The sequence below is a fragment of the Panulirus ornatus genome, chromosome 31 (genome assembly GCF_036320965.1).
Source record: "Panulirus ornatus isolate Po-2019 chromosome 31, ASM3632096v1, whole genome shotgun sequence".
Taxonomy (NCBI): Eukaryota; Metazoa; Arthropoda; class Malacostraca; order Decapoda; family Palinuridae; genus Panulirus; species Panulirus ornatus.
This window is the reverse complement of record NC_092254.1, coordinates 7343194-7360000: the sequence shown is the minus strand read 5'-3', so window position 1 is coordinate 7360000 and position 16807 is coordinate 7343194. Positions and strand designations below refer to the sequence as shown.

The window sequence follows — 16807 nt, the reverse complement described above, 5'->3', positions numbered from 1 at the left end:
TAAGTACAGTATCATTCAAGAAGTGGTGTGACTTGTATTTTCAGTATATAAACGGACGAGTACATCACTTGTTATATTCAAATGAATGAGAATGTACATATGGTGTTATATTCAACTAGTTGAGTACGTATTGAGTTGAATTGAACTAGGTAAGTACATGGGTGGTTATCTAGTTGTATATCATTATGTTCGCGAGTGTAGGTTCCCTGTTTGCGTGACAGAATATATCTCGTATATTCATGTAGATGTCTGTCAGACACTTGTATCTGTTCTCACTACGACCTTGGATTGCATACCAGAACAAGACATGCTTAACACTTGCAACCAGACGTTGCCAGCAATCCCACGTGTTCCCCTTGCCATCCCTAAGACATTATATGGAAATGTGTTTCTTTGATACCGATAAGAGAATCGTAGCATTTTATGCTACGGACGAAGGGTTGATTTATGAACTCTTGTTTTCCAGTTACGGCCAGCGCTTAGATGTAAGGTGCACTTGGGTTCGATTCAAGTGCTCGCGCTCACACCTGAAACTTCTCTGGTTACGTAACATTTACACAGAGTTGGACATAAAGGTTGATGATCATAGTGGCCTGCAGGCACGTAAGGAAGGAAACATTAGGCAAGAAGAACACGTCGAGGGGTTAGAGGGATAGAAGAAGCGTGGTTGCGATGCACGTACGTATGTGTTTACCTGTAGTAGAGGTATCCAATTTCGATCACGTCCCTTATGCACGACGTTAGCGACCCGTCCGTAGGCCAGGCAGGCATCGGGCGCGTCCCACACAGGAATCGTAACGTCGTCTTCATGGGTGTTACTGTCGCGCTCAGAAAGTGTGCGCTCCCAGAGACAGACGGCGGTGACGCTGCTCCTCAGACACGGACGTCCCTGGTCGTCCACCTTCCCTTGCCGTGGGAGCGGCGGCGGGCCGCGGCGCGTGAACGCCAGCGTCCCTGTTGGAGGGTTTTTATATTTTTCCCCGTATTTCGACACTCCCGGGCTGGCCAGGACCTGACACACGCACAGCCCACGACTTGTGGAACCGCTAACCAGTTGTAGAACAGCAGCAGCAGCAGAACCACAGAAACGGGTAAGATCCCCGCCCTCTCCTCACCACGCTTCTCTGAGGACCTTGCTGCCTTCCATGAGACCCCTCGCCAACATCTGACTTAGTAGTACCTACATGAGGATTAGAACCTTTCCTTACGTATACTTTACCATGGTTTCGGAGGTCTTCTATCCCATAAGGTCAGTGAGGGACCTGACCTTACCCTACGTATTTCCTTTGATGGTTCCCGCCGCTGGAATTAAAAGCTCACCTTAACGATGGTTATGGAGGTCTTCCTCCCCCATAGCTCGGTCTGAGACCTAACCTCACGTATACCTTACTATGGTTTTGGAGTTTGTCGTCCCCTACAGTTCGGTGTAGGAGCTTTCCTTATACCTTATGTATACCCAACAGTGGTTTTGGAGGTCTTCCCCTATGGGTCTGTCTAAGACCTTACCGTACGTGTATGCGTTACGGTGGTTTGGGAGGCCTTCATCCCCCAGTTACCAAAGACGAATTACGCTGCGTATCAAGGTCCCTTCCTAAAGGGGTGTGGGTAGTGTTGCGGCTGACAGTCTATTTACATAGTGTTGTCCCGTGAGATATGTCGCATTCTCGTGGCAGCTTCCACCCATACACCCGACCGTGATGGGAATGGCGGTGAGGCCCGGCGCCTCTGAGGGGTTGCGTGGGACATATCCAGGCGGTGGTTTGATGGACAGTGAAATCCCTTCTGGATCCCATATAAGATCGCACCACCTCAAGGGTATGTCCGACAACTCGGGAGGCCGCCAGGAGGGTGCTACGGTTGTGCGCCCAACACCGGCCGTATGTATATACATACACAGGTGGTGTGTATAGAGCCGCCCTGACACCTGAACAGTTTCTCGTTACACTTATCACGTGAATAGTCGAGCACCGACGTGACCGGGGCCCCAAGCACGTGAAGTCCCAACCCACAGTGACCCCCTGGACTTCATCATACATACACCAGGTTCGCCACCGCCTCCCCCACTACAACACCATAAACCCCTTTGAACCAGTTTTCCTTTAGCAACAAATGAAATACATTGCCCGCACGTTGCTCTTATTCACAGGTATATTTTGATTAGCTTTCTTTATTTTACCTCTACCACATCCTTACTACTGTTTCATTGGATTTAATTTCACTTATTATTTGCCTGACCAGTGTCTCAATTTGTTGATGTCATCTTGCACTCCTAAACATTTCGTTCACTGCCGTGTCGTTGTAGGCAGACCTAAGTATATAAACTGTAAGCTTTGGAATATTTTGGTCATAGTGAGAGCGATGATGATAATTGGCCAAACTTTTTTTTTTTCCTGATCTGGTCTTCACTAAAACTCAGTATATTGATGATGAATTTATGAAGAAAAATGATAATGGCCTTCATGTGTTTGCCTATATACATTTTGAACGTTAGTTGAATTAAGAGTAAATGGTACGACAAAAAATAATGCAACTTTTATACTTAAGCTCGAAATGGTATCGAAAAAAGTGTCTTTTTTTTCAATCGTCAGAGAAGCCAGTTATGGAAAAGGATATTCGAGATCCTGCAGTAGTTGGGGAAATCATTAAGTATTATTTAGGAACACACTGACAGCTTTAGGGCACATGTATTTTGCACACATTTAAACTTACCTGAATTATCCACTCTCCCAGTAATTGAGTTTTTCAAGGAAAACCACATTCATCCAGGAAACACTATAAGCTTAGTGAATAAATGTTTGAACAACGAAGTTAAGGTGAATTTTATGAAATATGTATTATAGAAACTTGATGTTAGGCCTTTATACTTTATTAATAATCTATTACATACTACCCCTGGTCTCCTATCAACCTCTTTATGTAAGATTTTTTGTATTAAGTAAATCGAAAGACTACATCTGCCATCTTAACCTCTAGGCTGTTCAGCGGCTTCACGCGTTGCCTTTGTTACAATCATTTTATTGATTTATCCCTCGTCGAAGTATGTACGTAGTACATAATGCAACTCCAGGTGGTATGAATAGTGGTGGCGCAGCAGGAGGCGAGGTGCGTCCTTCATAAAGGCTGGTGGCTAAGCTACTCGCACAACACAGTGGGCCCACATGCTCCACATCACACTAAGCGCGGCTCGTTGTCTGACAACGCGTAGCGTCAACAAACGTTATAGTCTCGGTGTTACTACTACAGGAGCACGTCGAGAATTGTATGTACTTTTATTGAAAATCTTATTCTTTATGTCCAGTGACTTGATATATATATATATATATATATATATATATATATATATATATATATATATATATATATATATATATATATATATATTCCTATGAGTCAACGGGGAAAATGAAACACGATAAGTTCCCAAGTGCACTTTCGTGTAATAATCACATCATCAGGGGAGACACAAGAGAGAAATATGTCAGTTGATATATATATTCTTATTGGGTTGTGAAGGGTTGCTTTTATTTATTTTTTTGTTGTTGAAATTGCATCATTGCCGATCTCGAAAAGAATTACTGTGTGCATAGTATTATTGTAGTTTTGTAAAATATTCACTACGTTACCTACCCTTTAAGTAATCAACAAAATTATTTTATGGATACATGATATCTTGAGTATCATGAACGACCAGAATGCCCCACGGCGTCTGATTTTTTTTCTTTAAAGATATACTGATTTTTAAATGCTAGTCTTTCATGAAGTAGTGAAAAGTGTGATTAAAACCAGAATTATTTCTTTACGAGCCTTTTATATTGGGGAGTTACGTAATGATAAGAAGTCTTATAAACATGCTGTGTCGTGTTATATAAGGATGTGAAGCTCGCTGTCCGAGTGGACATTATCACCGTGTGTCGTGATAAAAATGGGGAACATCAGATCGGACTCAGTTGTCTGAGCCGATGGTACACCGTTAAGCGGCGCACAGTTGACGTAGTTCTTGCAAAGTTGCTGTATTTCATACTGGGATTAGCAAGTGTCTTGACTCGGTATGATTTAGGTGCCAGCGGTATGAATAGATGTACAAATATTAGTATTTTGGGGTAGTAAGTAGTTAAAGAAAATATACGAGTATGTATAAGTGACCTGTACCGTCTTTTGTGTTTCTACTCTGGTATTATGATTTTTCTGTAATGTTTGTTTTATGATATTCGGCTTTCATTACAGTACCCGATGGGGTCGATAGTTAATGTCCATTGCGACGTACGTACCAGCGAAATCTTACCATTCACTAAACGCTCATGGTATTATTACGTAAGGTCTGGGGGATCCCCCCAGCCCACCTCGTTTGGCCTGCTGGCCGATGGTTTTTGGCAGGAGAGTATCATAGTTCATTATGGGAAGTGGGCTGAACCACAGTCAGGGCGATTGTCTTCCAACCATCCAGCGACTTGTGGTTTAAAGGGTCAGGGTGGGTGTGCCTTCTCTCAAGTCGAGGAAATTTCGAAAGAATTTGCGTGTTGGTGAAAGAGCGCACACCTAGTGACAAGCACACATGGGCCTGGCTAGCCATTAAAAACGACCCGGGTCTCTGTTATACAAATCTGTATGAGTTGTCACACGACTTGCAAATCATTGGAACTGTATGTGAAATATGAGTGTTGAACGTCAAAGTCAGATCAAGAAATTCGATAGATTCTGTTACTGTACTTTATTATCTGGTGTTCCAGAGCTCAAATATATATATATATATATATATATATATATATATATATATATATATATATATATATATATATATATAGTTAACAAGTGGTATTATTAAGAGTGTAAGTTACTCAATATTCAGAATATTTCATGGCTATATTGGAAGTATTATTACTGACTTCTAGCTGGAATTCGTGTGGTGCTTAATAATATTGCTGTGTTATTTTTGTCACGTGTGTCAGCAGTAATGCCAATCTTATTATATGTTGATTTTATTTGTGGCAATAGAAACTAGAAATATTTCATGTACGAGAGGTCTGGTGTAGATACGCGTGATGACAATACACAATGTGTTTCCATGGCCAGAGTGCTTCGATGACTGGCACTGGAACACACATTATCACTTCTGGCTTACCATTTGTCTGTACCATTTTATGGTGTCATTTTTGTGTTTATGAATGGAAGAAAAGCATAATTTCTGGTTTGAAGGCATGGAACTTAAAAAAAAAAAAAAGAGAACGTTGATTAAGATGTACTTTGATGATGTAAGGGAAATAGTATTAAAGGAAAAGGATTGTATAGTTTTTAGTCTTGTGATTAAAGTTTTTATATTCGACTATTTGACTCAAAATATAACGCAAAAATAATAGTGTCATCTAGCCTCAAAGGACCCACTGCAACGTCATACTTTAAAGGACTTTTTTAAATGCATACGATTTTTTTTTTTTTTTTTTTGTGATGGTGGTGATGATAGTAAGAAAATAAGTGGTTTTACTATTAGGTATTAAAATACCCTTCGAAAACTGAAGAAGTGCCCCGTCAGCGGCTGCCTTGTGTCTCAAGTCATTACTACTATGTATTGTACCTACGTTCAGTGTATGTGCTTAGAACAGAATTTAAAGATTTAATTGTTTTCAGCTTATGACCAGGGCTTTTGCTAACGATAGTTATGTTTTCAATTAATTCTTGCTGTGTTAAATGGTAATGTGTAATTATATATTTCAAGTTGCGGTATATCTGATTGGGGTGACCTGATAGTTTAAACTGAATGTAACTGATAGTTTTGACTGACCAGTATTTATTTTTCAGTACAGTAGACGTCTTCCCCCCCCCCCCCTTCTATGAAAGGTCATGACTAGTAGGTTTATAACATCAATGTATGTGCGAATATTTATAAGAAATACATTTTCTGTAATTGTCTTAACGTATCATAGAAGTTATAAGAAAGATATATATATATATATATATATATATATATATATATATATATATATATATATATATATATATATATATATATAGTTTATTATCGTTTCTGAAGCCTACAATGATTCAGAGCTATCATATGATCATATATATAAATATAGAACTTCTCAGAACATGAGCACTCTCAGTTTCCAGTACACCCCTACATTCCAGATAAAATCTTTTGTTTAGACATGCAGTTGTAGTCGAGGGGGACTGAAGTAAATTCCAGTTAGACATCACACTGCTTTGTTGACACTATATACTATTATCAAAGACCTGTAGTCAGGGTATTGTGAAACGTAAGCCAGAGACATTTCTTGAGATGTTCATGCTTCGATAATTTCATGCTATCCCTTTTTTATGATCAAGCTTTACACACTTAAGTCTTCTTAGAGGCCAGCCAGCCCTTAACGAAAAAAATGAAAGAAAAGATTGGGTGCAAATCAGATATATTTTTTAATAGAACTCTTATTCTTGTGTGTGGTGAAAAAGCCTGATCATGTTGAGGGCAGGCTAAGTGGCAAGGGTCATAGGTGTTTGTGTGGTTTCTTACAATGTTTATAAAGAAAATATTAATAAAGACTTGAATTAAGGAGTTCTACTTTGATTAGCATGCACTAGTGAGGCAGCGCCAGAGCTTCTTTTTTTAAGCACCTTTATTCCCATTGTTTATATTATGCTGAAGTGAGAGCCAGGGAAACCAATCTTCAGTGACATCAGAGGAGAACCCTAACACTTGGTATAGGCAGGCAGGCATGAATGATGTTTCAATGATATATTCATTTTATATTAGTTTACCATAAGAATTGATATAATGTTTTATGAATTATGTCATAACCCCATACAAAATTGAACAGGGTCTGGACAATGACATGCATGCATGCATGCACATATTTTAGCTTAGGAAGAGGATAAGATGCTTCTGTCAGTGGTATTGTACGTCAGGAGTAACTTGTAAGTTGACTCATTAGCGCCGTGTAGCCTCTCAACAGATGCTACACTTCCATTGCATGCAAGGCAGTTTCGTAAGTCCTCTTTTTGCTCAAGATTTCACTTTCCTTTCCCTCTTTGGGGTAGCACCACACACATCACTGGCTTCATACTTAGAAGCCATATCTTTGGGCTAAAAGCAGCAAAAATGTAAAAGGTATTTAAAGTTTGTATTGTATCATGATTACTAGTGTAGTACCTCAATAGAGTAGAACAAAGTAGGCAGGGTGTGGCCTACAAGGCTAGGGGTGATGCAGTCATCTCATTTGTGCATCTTTCCACCACTGTGTTGGATTGCTGGATCCTGCCCAGCTTGTTAGAATTGCCCCACAGCCGCCACTACACTTGCCCATTGAATGGAAAGAATATGGATACTCATAACTTTTTTTTTTTATGTTAGCTGAAATTGCACAGGCAACTGAAGCCTTCAGCTGAAATGGCACAGGCAACTGAAGCCCTAATCAAGTCCATCCCATTGATGCTATATATCTTTATATACCCTATCCTGTGCCAGGTAGCCATTTTATCAACCATCCCCTAGGGGTGGATGAACAGCTGGTTTGACTGTGGACTGACTGCCTGCAACAGGAGTCAAACTTATACGCTCGACCTTGGGCAGCCCATAAATGCATCATGGTCTGGAATGCTTGCCGCTACACCACTGTTTTAATTGAGTATACTCACAATCACGGTAGGGACCAATGCACATGACAGGAAGTGAGTCAGATATGCATGACTGGTATTGGTTTAGTCACTGGTGATATTGGCTTTAGTTCAGTTCTGGAGGCTGTTAAGGGTGTTGTGGAGTGCAAGTTTGTTTGGGGAGCTGTCAATAATGCTGATACCAATGATTGAGTTGTTAGCTTAGTCTTATTGAACAGTTACATCTATCAGGTTACCATTTATAAAGTTGAGGAGATAAGGGTCCTATCTTCATGCTCTGTTAGACACTAAAGGTGAGGGGCTAAGTGGAGATTGTATCTCAGAAACATGCACCTCTTAAGAAGTTAAGTTTAGGAACCTGATAAGGCAGTATATGATAGAGGGGATCCTTTTTATAACCATGCTATTCAAGTTATATAGAACTTGTCTTTGTAAGCCCAGTTAAATAAGACTTTCACAGGACAGGTTGGGATGACAGCATATTTCCTTGACCTTTACCTTGTTGTTTAGTCTGAAATACAGATGTTATTTACATAATTTTTCTCATCCATTATGCAGCTTTCATAGGATTTTCATTTAGTATCAGTATCTGCGTATGATAGAATGATGATGTCATCCTATGGCATTTTCCACTTATCATAGAAAGTAAATTTTAGGTAGAAATCTTTGATATGTGTGGGTATATTTTCTGCAATTAGACATTATTTATGTCTTTTTATTGGTTATTGAAGTGTGTTGTTTTATAGAGATAAATTTTAATTACATTGAGAGGGAACTGAAGAAATAGAATCTCATACAGAATATTGGATGCAATTCAATATCATATCAAAGAAAAGGAGCTTACAATTCATAATAGTTATTAATGTCTGAAAATGCTTTTATACTGAATTAGAAAGGGAAGAGGAAGATGGGCAGTTTTGCCCACAGGTTTATTTTTCCATGCCTTTATTATGGTACAGTGTACATTTGACAAATGTAGTCATTATTATTATTTTCTATTTGACAGGTGAGGTTGTAGAGAAGAGTGCAATACCAGTGGTGACAATTCCTCCAGTAGCTATAGTATCTCCTGCAATAGTTAGTGCAACGGTAGTGGCTCCTGCAGTAGTAGCCCCTGGAGGGATGGTAGAAGAAGCCCCTCATACAGTGTCTGAACCTGCCAGAACTGTAACAAAACCTATGCCAGTGAACTCTGTTCTAAATAACACGGCTGTGAGCGACCCTACACCAGCAGAGGCATTAAAGCAACCAACCATCATTCAGGTCTCCAATAACAAGAATAAAACAAATGCAAAGGTTAGTTTGAAATTTATAAATGTACTGCCTTGTATGAATGAATGATTGAGAGTAGACTAAAAGGATAGATATTTGCTGTTGCATCACACTTACATTTGGAGAATTAAAAAACTTACACTTCAGAAATGTTACTGTGATATGCTTGGCAGTTACTTGGTTTTAATGGATTGCTATTTTGATATTGTTTTGTGTATATTAACCCCATAAGTTTTGCTGGCACATACTGGATATACATTTTACTGAGAAAAATTGAGGTAAGTACAGTATATGTCTTGAAACATCCTGCCCATGTTTGAATAGACCCATGCATTCTAGAGGCATGTATGAGTGCCATGTGCCACATGCAACACTTTGAAGCCTGCGGAAAATCTTAAAGCCTTTCAGTTGATCTCCAAGCTGAGAAGATGTATGTGTACTCTTGGAAGGTATGGAGGATGTATATATATATATATACACTTGTATATTTTTCCAACCACGTTTGAGTAGGCCCATGCTTTATAGATGCATATGTATATACTATATTTCACTTGCATTTTGGATTAGCTTGTGGAAGAAGTTGCATGCTTCTAGGTTTGCTTTTCCCTTCTGGGTTTTTAGTTATGTGCTAAGTATAAGTAGCAGAAGCACACCAAGATTTAAATGCTTGGGATCATGCCAAGGTTGAGATGTTTATGATTGGTGAGGTTTAGTTGACTGTGGCGTTTGAATGACTTGTGATATATTTTTTGCAAAGTTTCATATTCTGCTAATTTTGCTTTTATACTCAGGCCAGCTTTTTAAGGGTTGTGTTATGCATGAATTGTGTAATTCTGGAACAGTACAAGTGTGTTAAAGAAAAATTAAACATACATGAGGGTTTTTCCTAATGTCGTTAGTTTTTTCACTAAGTAATTAACATGTACTTATAGTTAGTCCTTTAGTTATGATCGACTTCAATCTGAAGATTTGTGTTTATGAAAAGTGGAAAGTAGAAAACTTGGTCTTGGGCTCAGCATGAAGTTTTGAAAATATGTTTGTTATCCTTTTTTAAAGAATGCTAAAATTCTGTGGCTGAGGCAAGAGCAAAAAAACAAATCACAGGAATCCCAGAATCATATTAGAAATGTGGCAGATGACACTGAATCTAAACATACATTACACCTTTTATACCCAGCCCAGCACTTAGAGGGTTATAGTCAAAGACAATGATGGTCAGCAGTGACAGTTGTTAGAACATAAAGAAACTCGCACGAATGGACAGATTGCTTATTTTAAGTACACAAAACAGATCAAAGATGGCCAAAAAAGGACCACATGAAGCATACCAAAGTAAAGATGGACTACTCTATTCCAAACCCCACCCAGCATTCTTCACATGAATTATTTTTTTCACTTTTGAAAACAGTCCCTCACCATGCAGTTATATAGTGTACCATGAGCCAGTAAGCTTATCTACAACCACATTCATCATAGGTGACTTTCAGCTTTCCAGCTCCCATGCTGGCGAACAGGAGAACCTGGCAGGTTTGCTCTAGCAGACATTCTCCAAACATGTCACACACACACACACACACACACACACACACACACACACACACACACACACACACACACATTGCAAACATTCATAAATTGGCATACATAACACCAATACACAAAGGAGGATCTAATACCTACATTATGCAGACCAGTTAGCTTGACTGTTAATAATCGAAGTCTTTGAAAGGGTGATAAAAGGACAGTTATTCAACAGAGTGACAAAAGGACAACTCAGCCATCTAACTGATAATAAGTACATAAACAATGGCCAATGTGGATTTTTTTATACCACAAATGTGAGGCCATAGTGTTACTCTTAAGAAAATTGTACAGAAATTCCCAAATTTTACCATTGCAAAACATTGTGCAGATACCCCTTTTATTCTTATGATTACCTTCACTAATACATGGTATTATTATTACTTTTATTGTTGATATTGAATCGAGAAAGCAGAAATTGCAAAAAACAACAAAAGTGGGAATAGCGCAATGGGCATAGCTGGGAAAGATGCATGCTGTGATTGAGAGGCATTATGGTTTGTTCTGTGATTGGCTGAGAGGTGTTATGATGATAAGTGGTGACTCGTTTGGGCCCTTTCACCTATCCCTGCCTATTCTTGCTTCTCTTGAGACGCTCAGTGACCTGGGATGGATTATGTTGCCTGCAGTAGACTGCAATTTTTGCAGCCCAGAGCTTCATGTTCCAAAATTTTTATTAGCTGATCAGCTGAAATGCAGTACTCAAGAATATTTGACAAATTTGATTATTTCTGAATGGCTCTGTACTCTTGCTTTATTCTTTGAATTCTTTAATAGCAAACTTTCAGTAGAAAAACTTTATACCAGTTATGTTGTAGGGTCCTAGGAAATAGTGCTTTAGATGATGTAGAATACCACATTAGTGAGAGAAGTGCAAGAACAGCCTTGGGTGACTGTAAATTCCCATGATGACTTCATTTATTATCACCTTTAAAGCTTTTTGATTTCATATTGCTCTAGATACATTGTAGGGCAATGTAAAACTGTTGGGATAACTTTTTCATTAATTGGAAACCAGTTTTGTGACTCGTCAATTATCTTTTTTTTTTGATACTTGTTCGCCGTTTTCCATAGTAGTAAGTTAGCACCAGGAACAGATAAAGAGTGGCCTCATTTGCTCACATCTACTCTCAGTTTATCATGTATAATGCACTGAAACCACAGCCCCACATCCACATAGCTTCTTGTGAGTATACCTTGGTTCAGCCTATTGACAGCGTGGGTCCCCTCCATATACCACATTGCTCCAGTTTGCTCTATTCCATGAATACCTCACAACGTCCTCCTGCGTGTTCATGCTCCAGTAATGCAAAGCATCTTTTGCTCCATCCTTTCATCCTCCAGTCTCCCTCTTGTTTATGTTCCCTGCACTTCTGATATGTATGTCTTCTTAGTTATTCACATCTCCCTTATCCTCTCCATAAGTCCAAACTATTTCAGCATACCTTAGTTGTCTGTCTGACATGCTCTGTATCACGTCTTTCTCTCAACCTTTCATTCTCACATCCCATATTGTCTTCAAGCATTATATTTCCAACACATGTACCCTCTTCTGTAATTTTGTGTTTGGGATCCTTGACTCTCATCCTTGTAGCACCCTGAGGATTACCCATCTTTGCATTCACAGAACATGACCTCTCCACACACTCCACATTGCCCCTAAGGACCTTTGCTCCCTTTGCTACCCTATGGTTTACTTTTACTGCCGTAGATTCCTCTGCTTCCATGTGCCTTACCAAGTATCAAAAACATTCCATAATAGTTGTTTTCTCATTCAAGGTTTGACTAAGTTGAATATTACATAAAATACTTATAATCACTGCAGTTAAAAAGTTGGTAATCGTTCCCAGTTACTGCATAGATTTTCCGTGGTAAAAAGTCATCCTGTTTCACAGGAAATTATATACATAGTAATTTTTTGCAGGGAAATAGCATCAAAGATGTAGCTGACTGGCCGACTCTGGTGGAAGTTAAACAGGCACAAGAAGCTATACATTTACTTCAGGTAGGTTCCATGAAGTTGAAAGTTGCAGTGAGCATATTGAATGACATTGAATGTATTTTAGGTTATTTATGGTAGATAATGCTGTGGCTGTTCATTGCATTCAGTGATATGAAAGGGGGGAAATAAGGCTGGAATGGCAAACATTTGGCAAGTCGTAGTGAGTCATAAGGCCTCCCATTTTTTCCTGAAATTTCCTCTTGGGAGTTGGACCAGTAACTGACATCATAACATGAGCAATTATTATTGATGAGAATTACTCATTGGTATTAAGAATTTACCTTGCCCATAATACATATGGATTAGGCATTGGGAAAGTCTCTCTCTCTCTCTCTCTCTCTCTCTCTCTCTCTCTCTCTCTCTCTCTCTCTCTCTCTCTCTCTCTCTCTCTCTCTCTCTCTTGTGGTGTTTCTTTATAGCTCAAGAGTTAATGCAACTAGGAAGTTAAACTCGAGAGTTCTTGTGTTTAATAAGGAAGTGTAGGAACTGTCAGTTTCTGTTTGTGGTAGTTATAAACCTGATGCCATATTTATAAAAACTGGATAACTACATGTCTCAAATGAAGGCTCTCATACATATTCAATGATGTGAATGATAGCCCATTCCTTTGATTTGTGATTAAGAAGTAACTTTTCCAAAGAATATAAGTGAAACATTAAGCACCTTGCCATGATTTTAGATTATATCAGAATTACAGACCAGGTAAATTAGAATAGCTGTTGGAGAAGCAGCAAGCTATTTTTGCGCATATGTCTTTAATATTTTCTTTTGTCTCTACTGAGGGAGTGTTTTTGAAAAATTTTACGAAGAAAGCTGAAGACAATGAAAAATTTTATAGTGAAGGCTTCGGATGTTTTGTACCCTGAGAAGCTGCATGCTTTTGCAAATGCAACCTCTTTAGAAACACAGTAGCTGATAGTCTCTACCTTAGATGATGTGCAGTCAATTCCTGAACAGCATGCTTCTCTTTCATTAGCAGTTGCCAACAGCACAAAGGTAGGGATGTGCCACTTGCCATGTTCATGCTTGTGTGAAGCATCATTAAAGATACTGTATGCATGTGATAGGGAATTTGAAGAAATTAGTGCTGATGAAAGGCCCAACTACAGAAGACATATTCACTAGCTTTATTACAACTTTAGACATATTAGGTGTGGATTAGAAGGTAGTGTTGCAGCAGATGATGTGTAAACCATAATGGGTCAAAAAGCAGGATTTGTATTAGAAATCCAAACAACTAATTCCAATATGTTTGTAACAGGCATAACCTTTTGTGTTTTTTTGTTGCAGTCTGTGCCTGGGAGCTTTATGTGTCCAATCTCAACCCTTACACTGCTCTAAACCTCTTATGAGGATACAAACAATTTGCACTGGACTTCACTTGGATTTAATGGCTCCTGCCCTCATTTGAGTTCGTAGATGATATTTGATTCCACCACTGATCCATATATGTTATTAGCAGCCTACCGCTACAGCTGGAAAAAATATTATGCATCGTAATTGCCCTAATGTCGTCAGAGAGAACATGTCATGTTGGTGTGTTTTCAGAACACGTGTCATGTTGGTATGTCGTCAGATATACATGCCCTGCCCCAGGAGACACTTCTGTCTTTATGGGACTATAGTATCATTCAGAAAGTTGGGTCATAGGTCACAAAGGGTAATGATTTTATGTGTGTATCTGTGTGGGGGAAGTTTGGGGCAAATGAGTTGCAAGTGTTTGGCATCTTTGTAAATTTTTATCCGGGTCTTCTTAGGTTTCTTCTCTGTGTATCCCATGGTGTTTTTTGTGGCTGCAGGCACTGTGCTGAAGTCTTTAGCCCTAAATGTTTCTAGTTTTGTGCCTATTGCACCTTTTGATTTTACAGGTAATGTTTTGCGGTCTTTCTTGTCTGTCATGGAATTGTTTTTAAGTGTTGGTTGGGCACCATTCCTTTAAGGATTCTTTAGATAATGATTGACCATTCCTGTCAACATTCCAGAGAGTACACACTAACATGCAAAACAGCAAACAAATATGAAACAGACAAAAAAAGGCCACATCTCTAGCTGTCATATGTAATGCACTAAAACCTCAGCTCTCTATCCACATCCAGCCCCCACAGACCTTTCCATGGTTTACCTCAGACGTTTCACATGCCCTGCTTCAGTCCACTGACAGCACATCGACCCTTGTATACCACACCATATCAGTTCACTGTATTCTATGCATGCCATTCACCCTCCTACATGTTCAAGGCTCCTATTGCTCAAAATCTTTTTCATTCCTTCCTTCCACCTCCAATTTGGTGTCCCACTTCTCCTTGTTCCCTTCACCTCTGACACATATATCCTCTTTGTCAACCTTTCCTCACTCATTCTTTCCATATGTCCAAACCATTTCAACACAACTGCTTCTGCTCATTCAACTACACTTTTTACTACCACACATATCTTACCCTTTCATTGCTTACTCGATCAAACCACCTCAGACCACATAATGTCCTCAAACATTTCATTTCCCACACATCCACCCTCCTCCACACACCCCTGTAGCCTATGCCTCGCACCCATGTAATATTGTTGGAACTACTATTCCTTCAAACATTCCCATTTTTGCTCTGAGATAACATTCTTGCTTTCCACACATTCTTCATCGTTCCCAGAACCTTCACCCCCTTCCCCACCCTCTGGCTTGCTTCAGCTTCCATGGTTCCATTTGCTGCCAAGTCCGCGCCCAGATATCTAAAACACTTCACTTCCTCAAATGTTACTCCATTCAAACTTACATCCCACCTAACTTGTCCCTCAACCTTGCTGAACCTCATAACCTTGTTTTTATTCACATTTATTCTCGACTTTCTCCTTTCACACACTTTTCCAAACTTAGTCACCAACTTCTGCAGCTCCTCACTCAAATCAGCCACCAGTACTGTATCATCAGCAAACAACAATTGACTCACTTCCTAGGCCCTCTCATTGCCAACAGACTGCATAATTGCCCCTCTCTCCAAAACCCTTGCCTTTACCTCCCTAACCACCCCATTCATAAACAGATTGAACAACCATATTGACATCACACACCCATGCTGCAGACCGACCTTCATTGGGAACCTGTCACTCTTCTTTCTTCGTAGTCATACACATGCCTTACACCCTTGATGGAAACCTCACTGCTTTAGCAGCATACCTCCCACACCATATACTCTTAAGATCTTCCACGGAGCATCTCTATCAACCTTGTCATATGCCTTCTCCTGATCCACAAGTGCCGCATGCAAATCCATTTGTTTTTCGAAGTATTTCTCTCATACATTCTTAGAGTAAACTGATCCACACGTCTTTTAATTACTCCAGGACCAATTTTTGTTAAAGTCCTGGTGTTACCAAATGCCTTTCTAAAAGCTTCTGCAGCTCAAGGCTGTGCTACTTAAAAGTTCTTGAGAATACGGGCTCTTTTGGAGTGAGAAGCTTTTCAAGACTGTACTCCTGATGGTACAGCCTTGCTGAAGGTGATTTCCACTTTTAATGTAACCTCAGCTTTTTTTTTCTTCCTTTTTTCCCCCACAGGACCAATTTCTGTGAGAGTCCTACCCTGTTGCAAATTTATGATGTAGGTTGCCAATGGAGAGAAACTAGGGAAAATATTCTTCATGCTCTTAGAGCTATCCTTATAATTTCAGACATCAAAGTCAGAATGGAGAAAGAGTGAAGAGAGGAAACTGAAAGAGGGTGAAAAAGATGGTTTGAGGGAAACAGAAAAATCTGAAGACTCTGGCTCTCATGATGATGACTCTCTTAAGGAGAACCGTGATGCTTCAGCCCCACAGACCATCAATAACAAGATTCAGCAGACTCTTATTGCCCCTTCCAAAGCAGCAAAAAATAAGAATAACAAGAGTAAGTGGTTTTAGTCCTTTACTGATTATGTATTGTAGATTGAGAAATTGAACAGTGGAGTAACAATATGATCATTGCAGTTTAGATTTCAGCATTGATTTTAAGAGGTGAACAGATAAAGTTTACAGGACGTGGTTGTGTGACTTATATCTTCTTTCTTAAAAATTCAAAGAGAAAGAAAAGTTTATACGATTATTATTTATTTAGGAGAATCTTCTTTTAAAGTTGGTAGGCAGCCAACGACAAAGAAGGTATATTACTACCCATTTGGGTATCAGGAGGGTTAGTGACATCTGCCTAATGAGCAAGTACTGCAGTGGATGTCAAGTTGCACTCCTCTGACCCAGGTAGCTATCTTTTCTTTCTGCCTCACTAACACGTGGACTACAGGCATTCTGTCCACATATGTACAATCTCTCCTTGTCATATGTAACACTTGACAACACTTAGCTCACACTGCTCATCCTT

At 39.4% G+C, this 16807-nt stretch overlaps 1 protein-coding gene across 6 annotated transcripts in view; it reads left to right on the top strand.

Moving 5' to 3' along the window:
- Positions 1-16807, top strand: part of larp (La related protein) — a 99184-nt gene that overhangs the window by 46728 nt on the left and 35649 nt on the right. For 5 of the 6 annotated variants that reach the window (XM_071680605.1, XM_071680601.1, XM_071680604.1 and 2 more), the window contains exons 2-4: positions 8612-8901; positions 12383-12463; positions 16123-16339. In XM_071680605.1, coding sequence (XP_071536706.1) covers positions 8612-8901; positions 12383-12463; positions 16123-16339 — 588 coding nt within the window. The remainder of the gene's footprint in view (positions 1-8611; positions 8902-12382; positions 12464-16122; positions 16340-16807) is intronic. The other variant, XM_071680603.1, reaches the window with a different exon arrangement.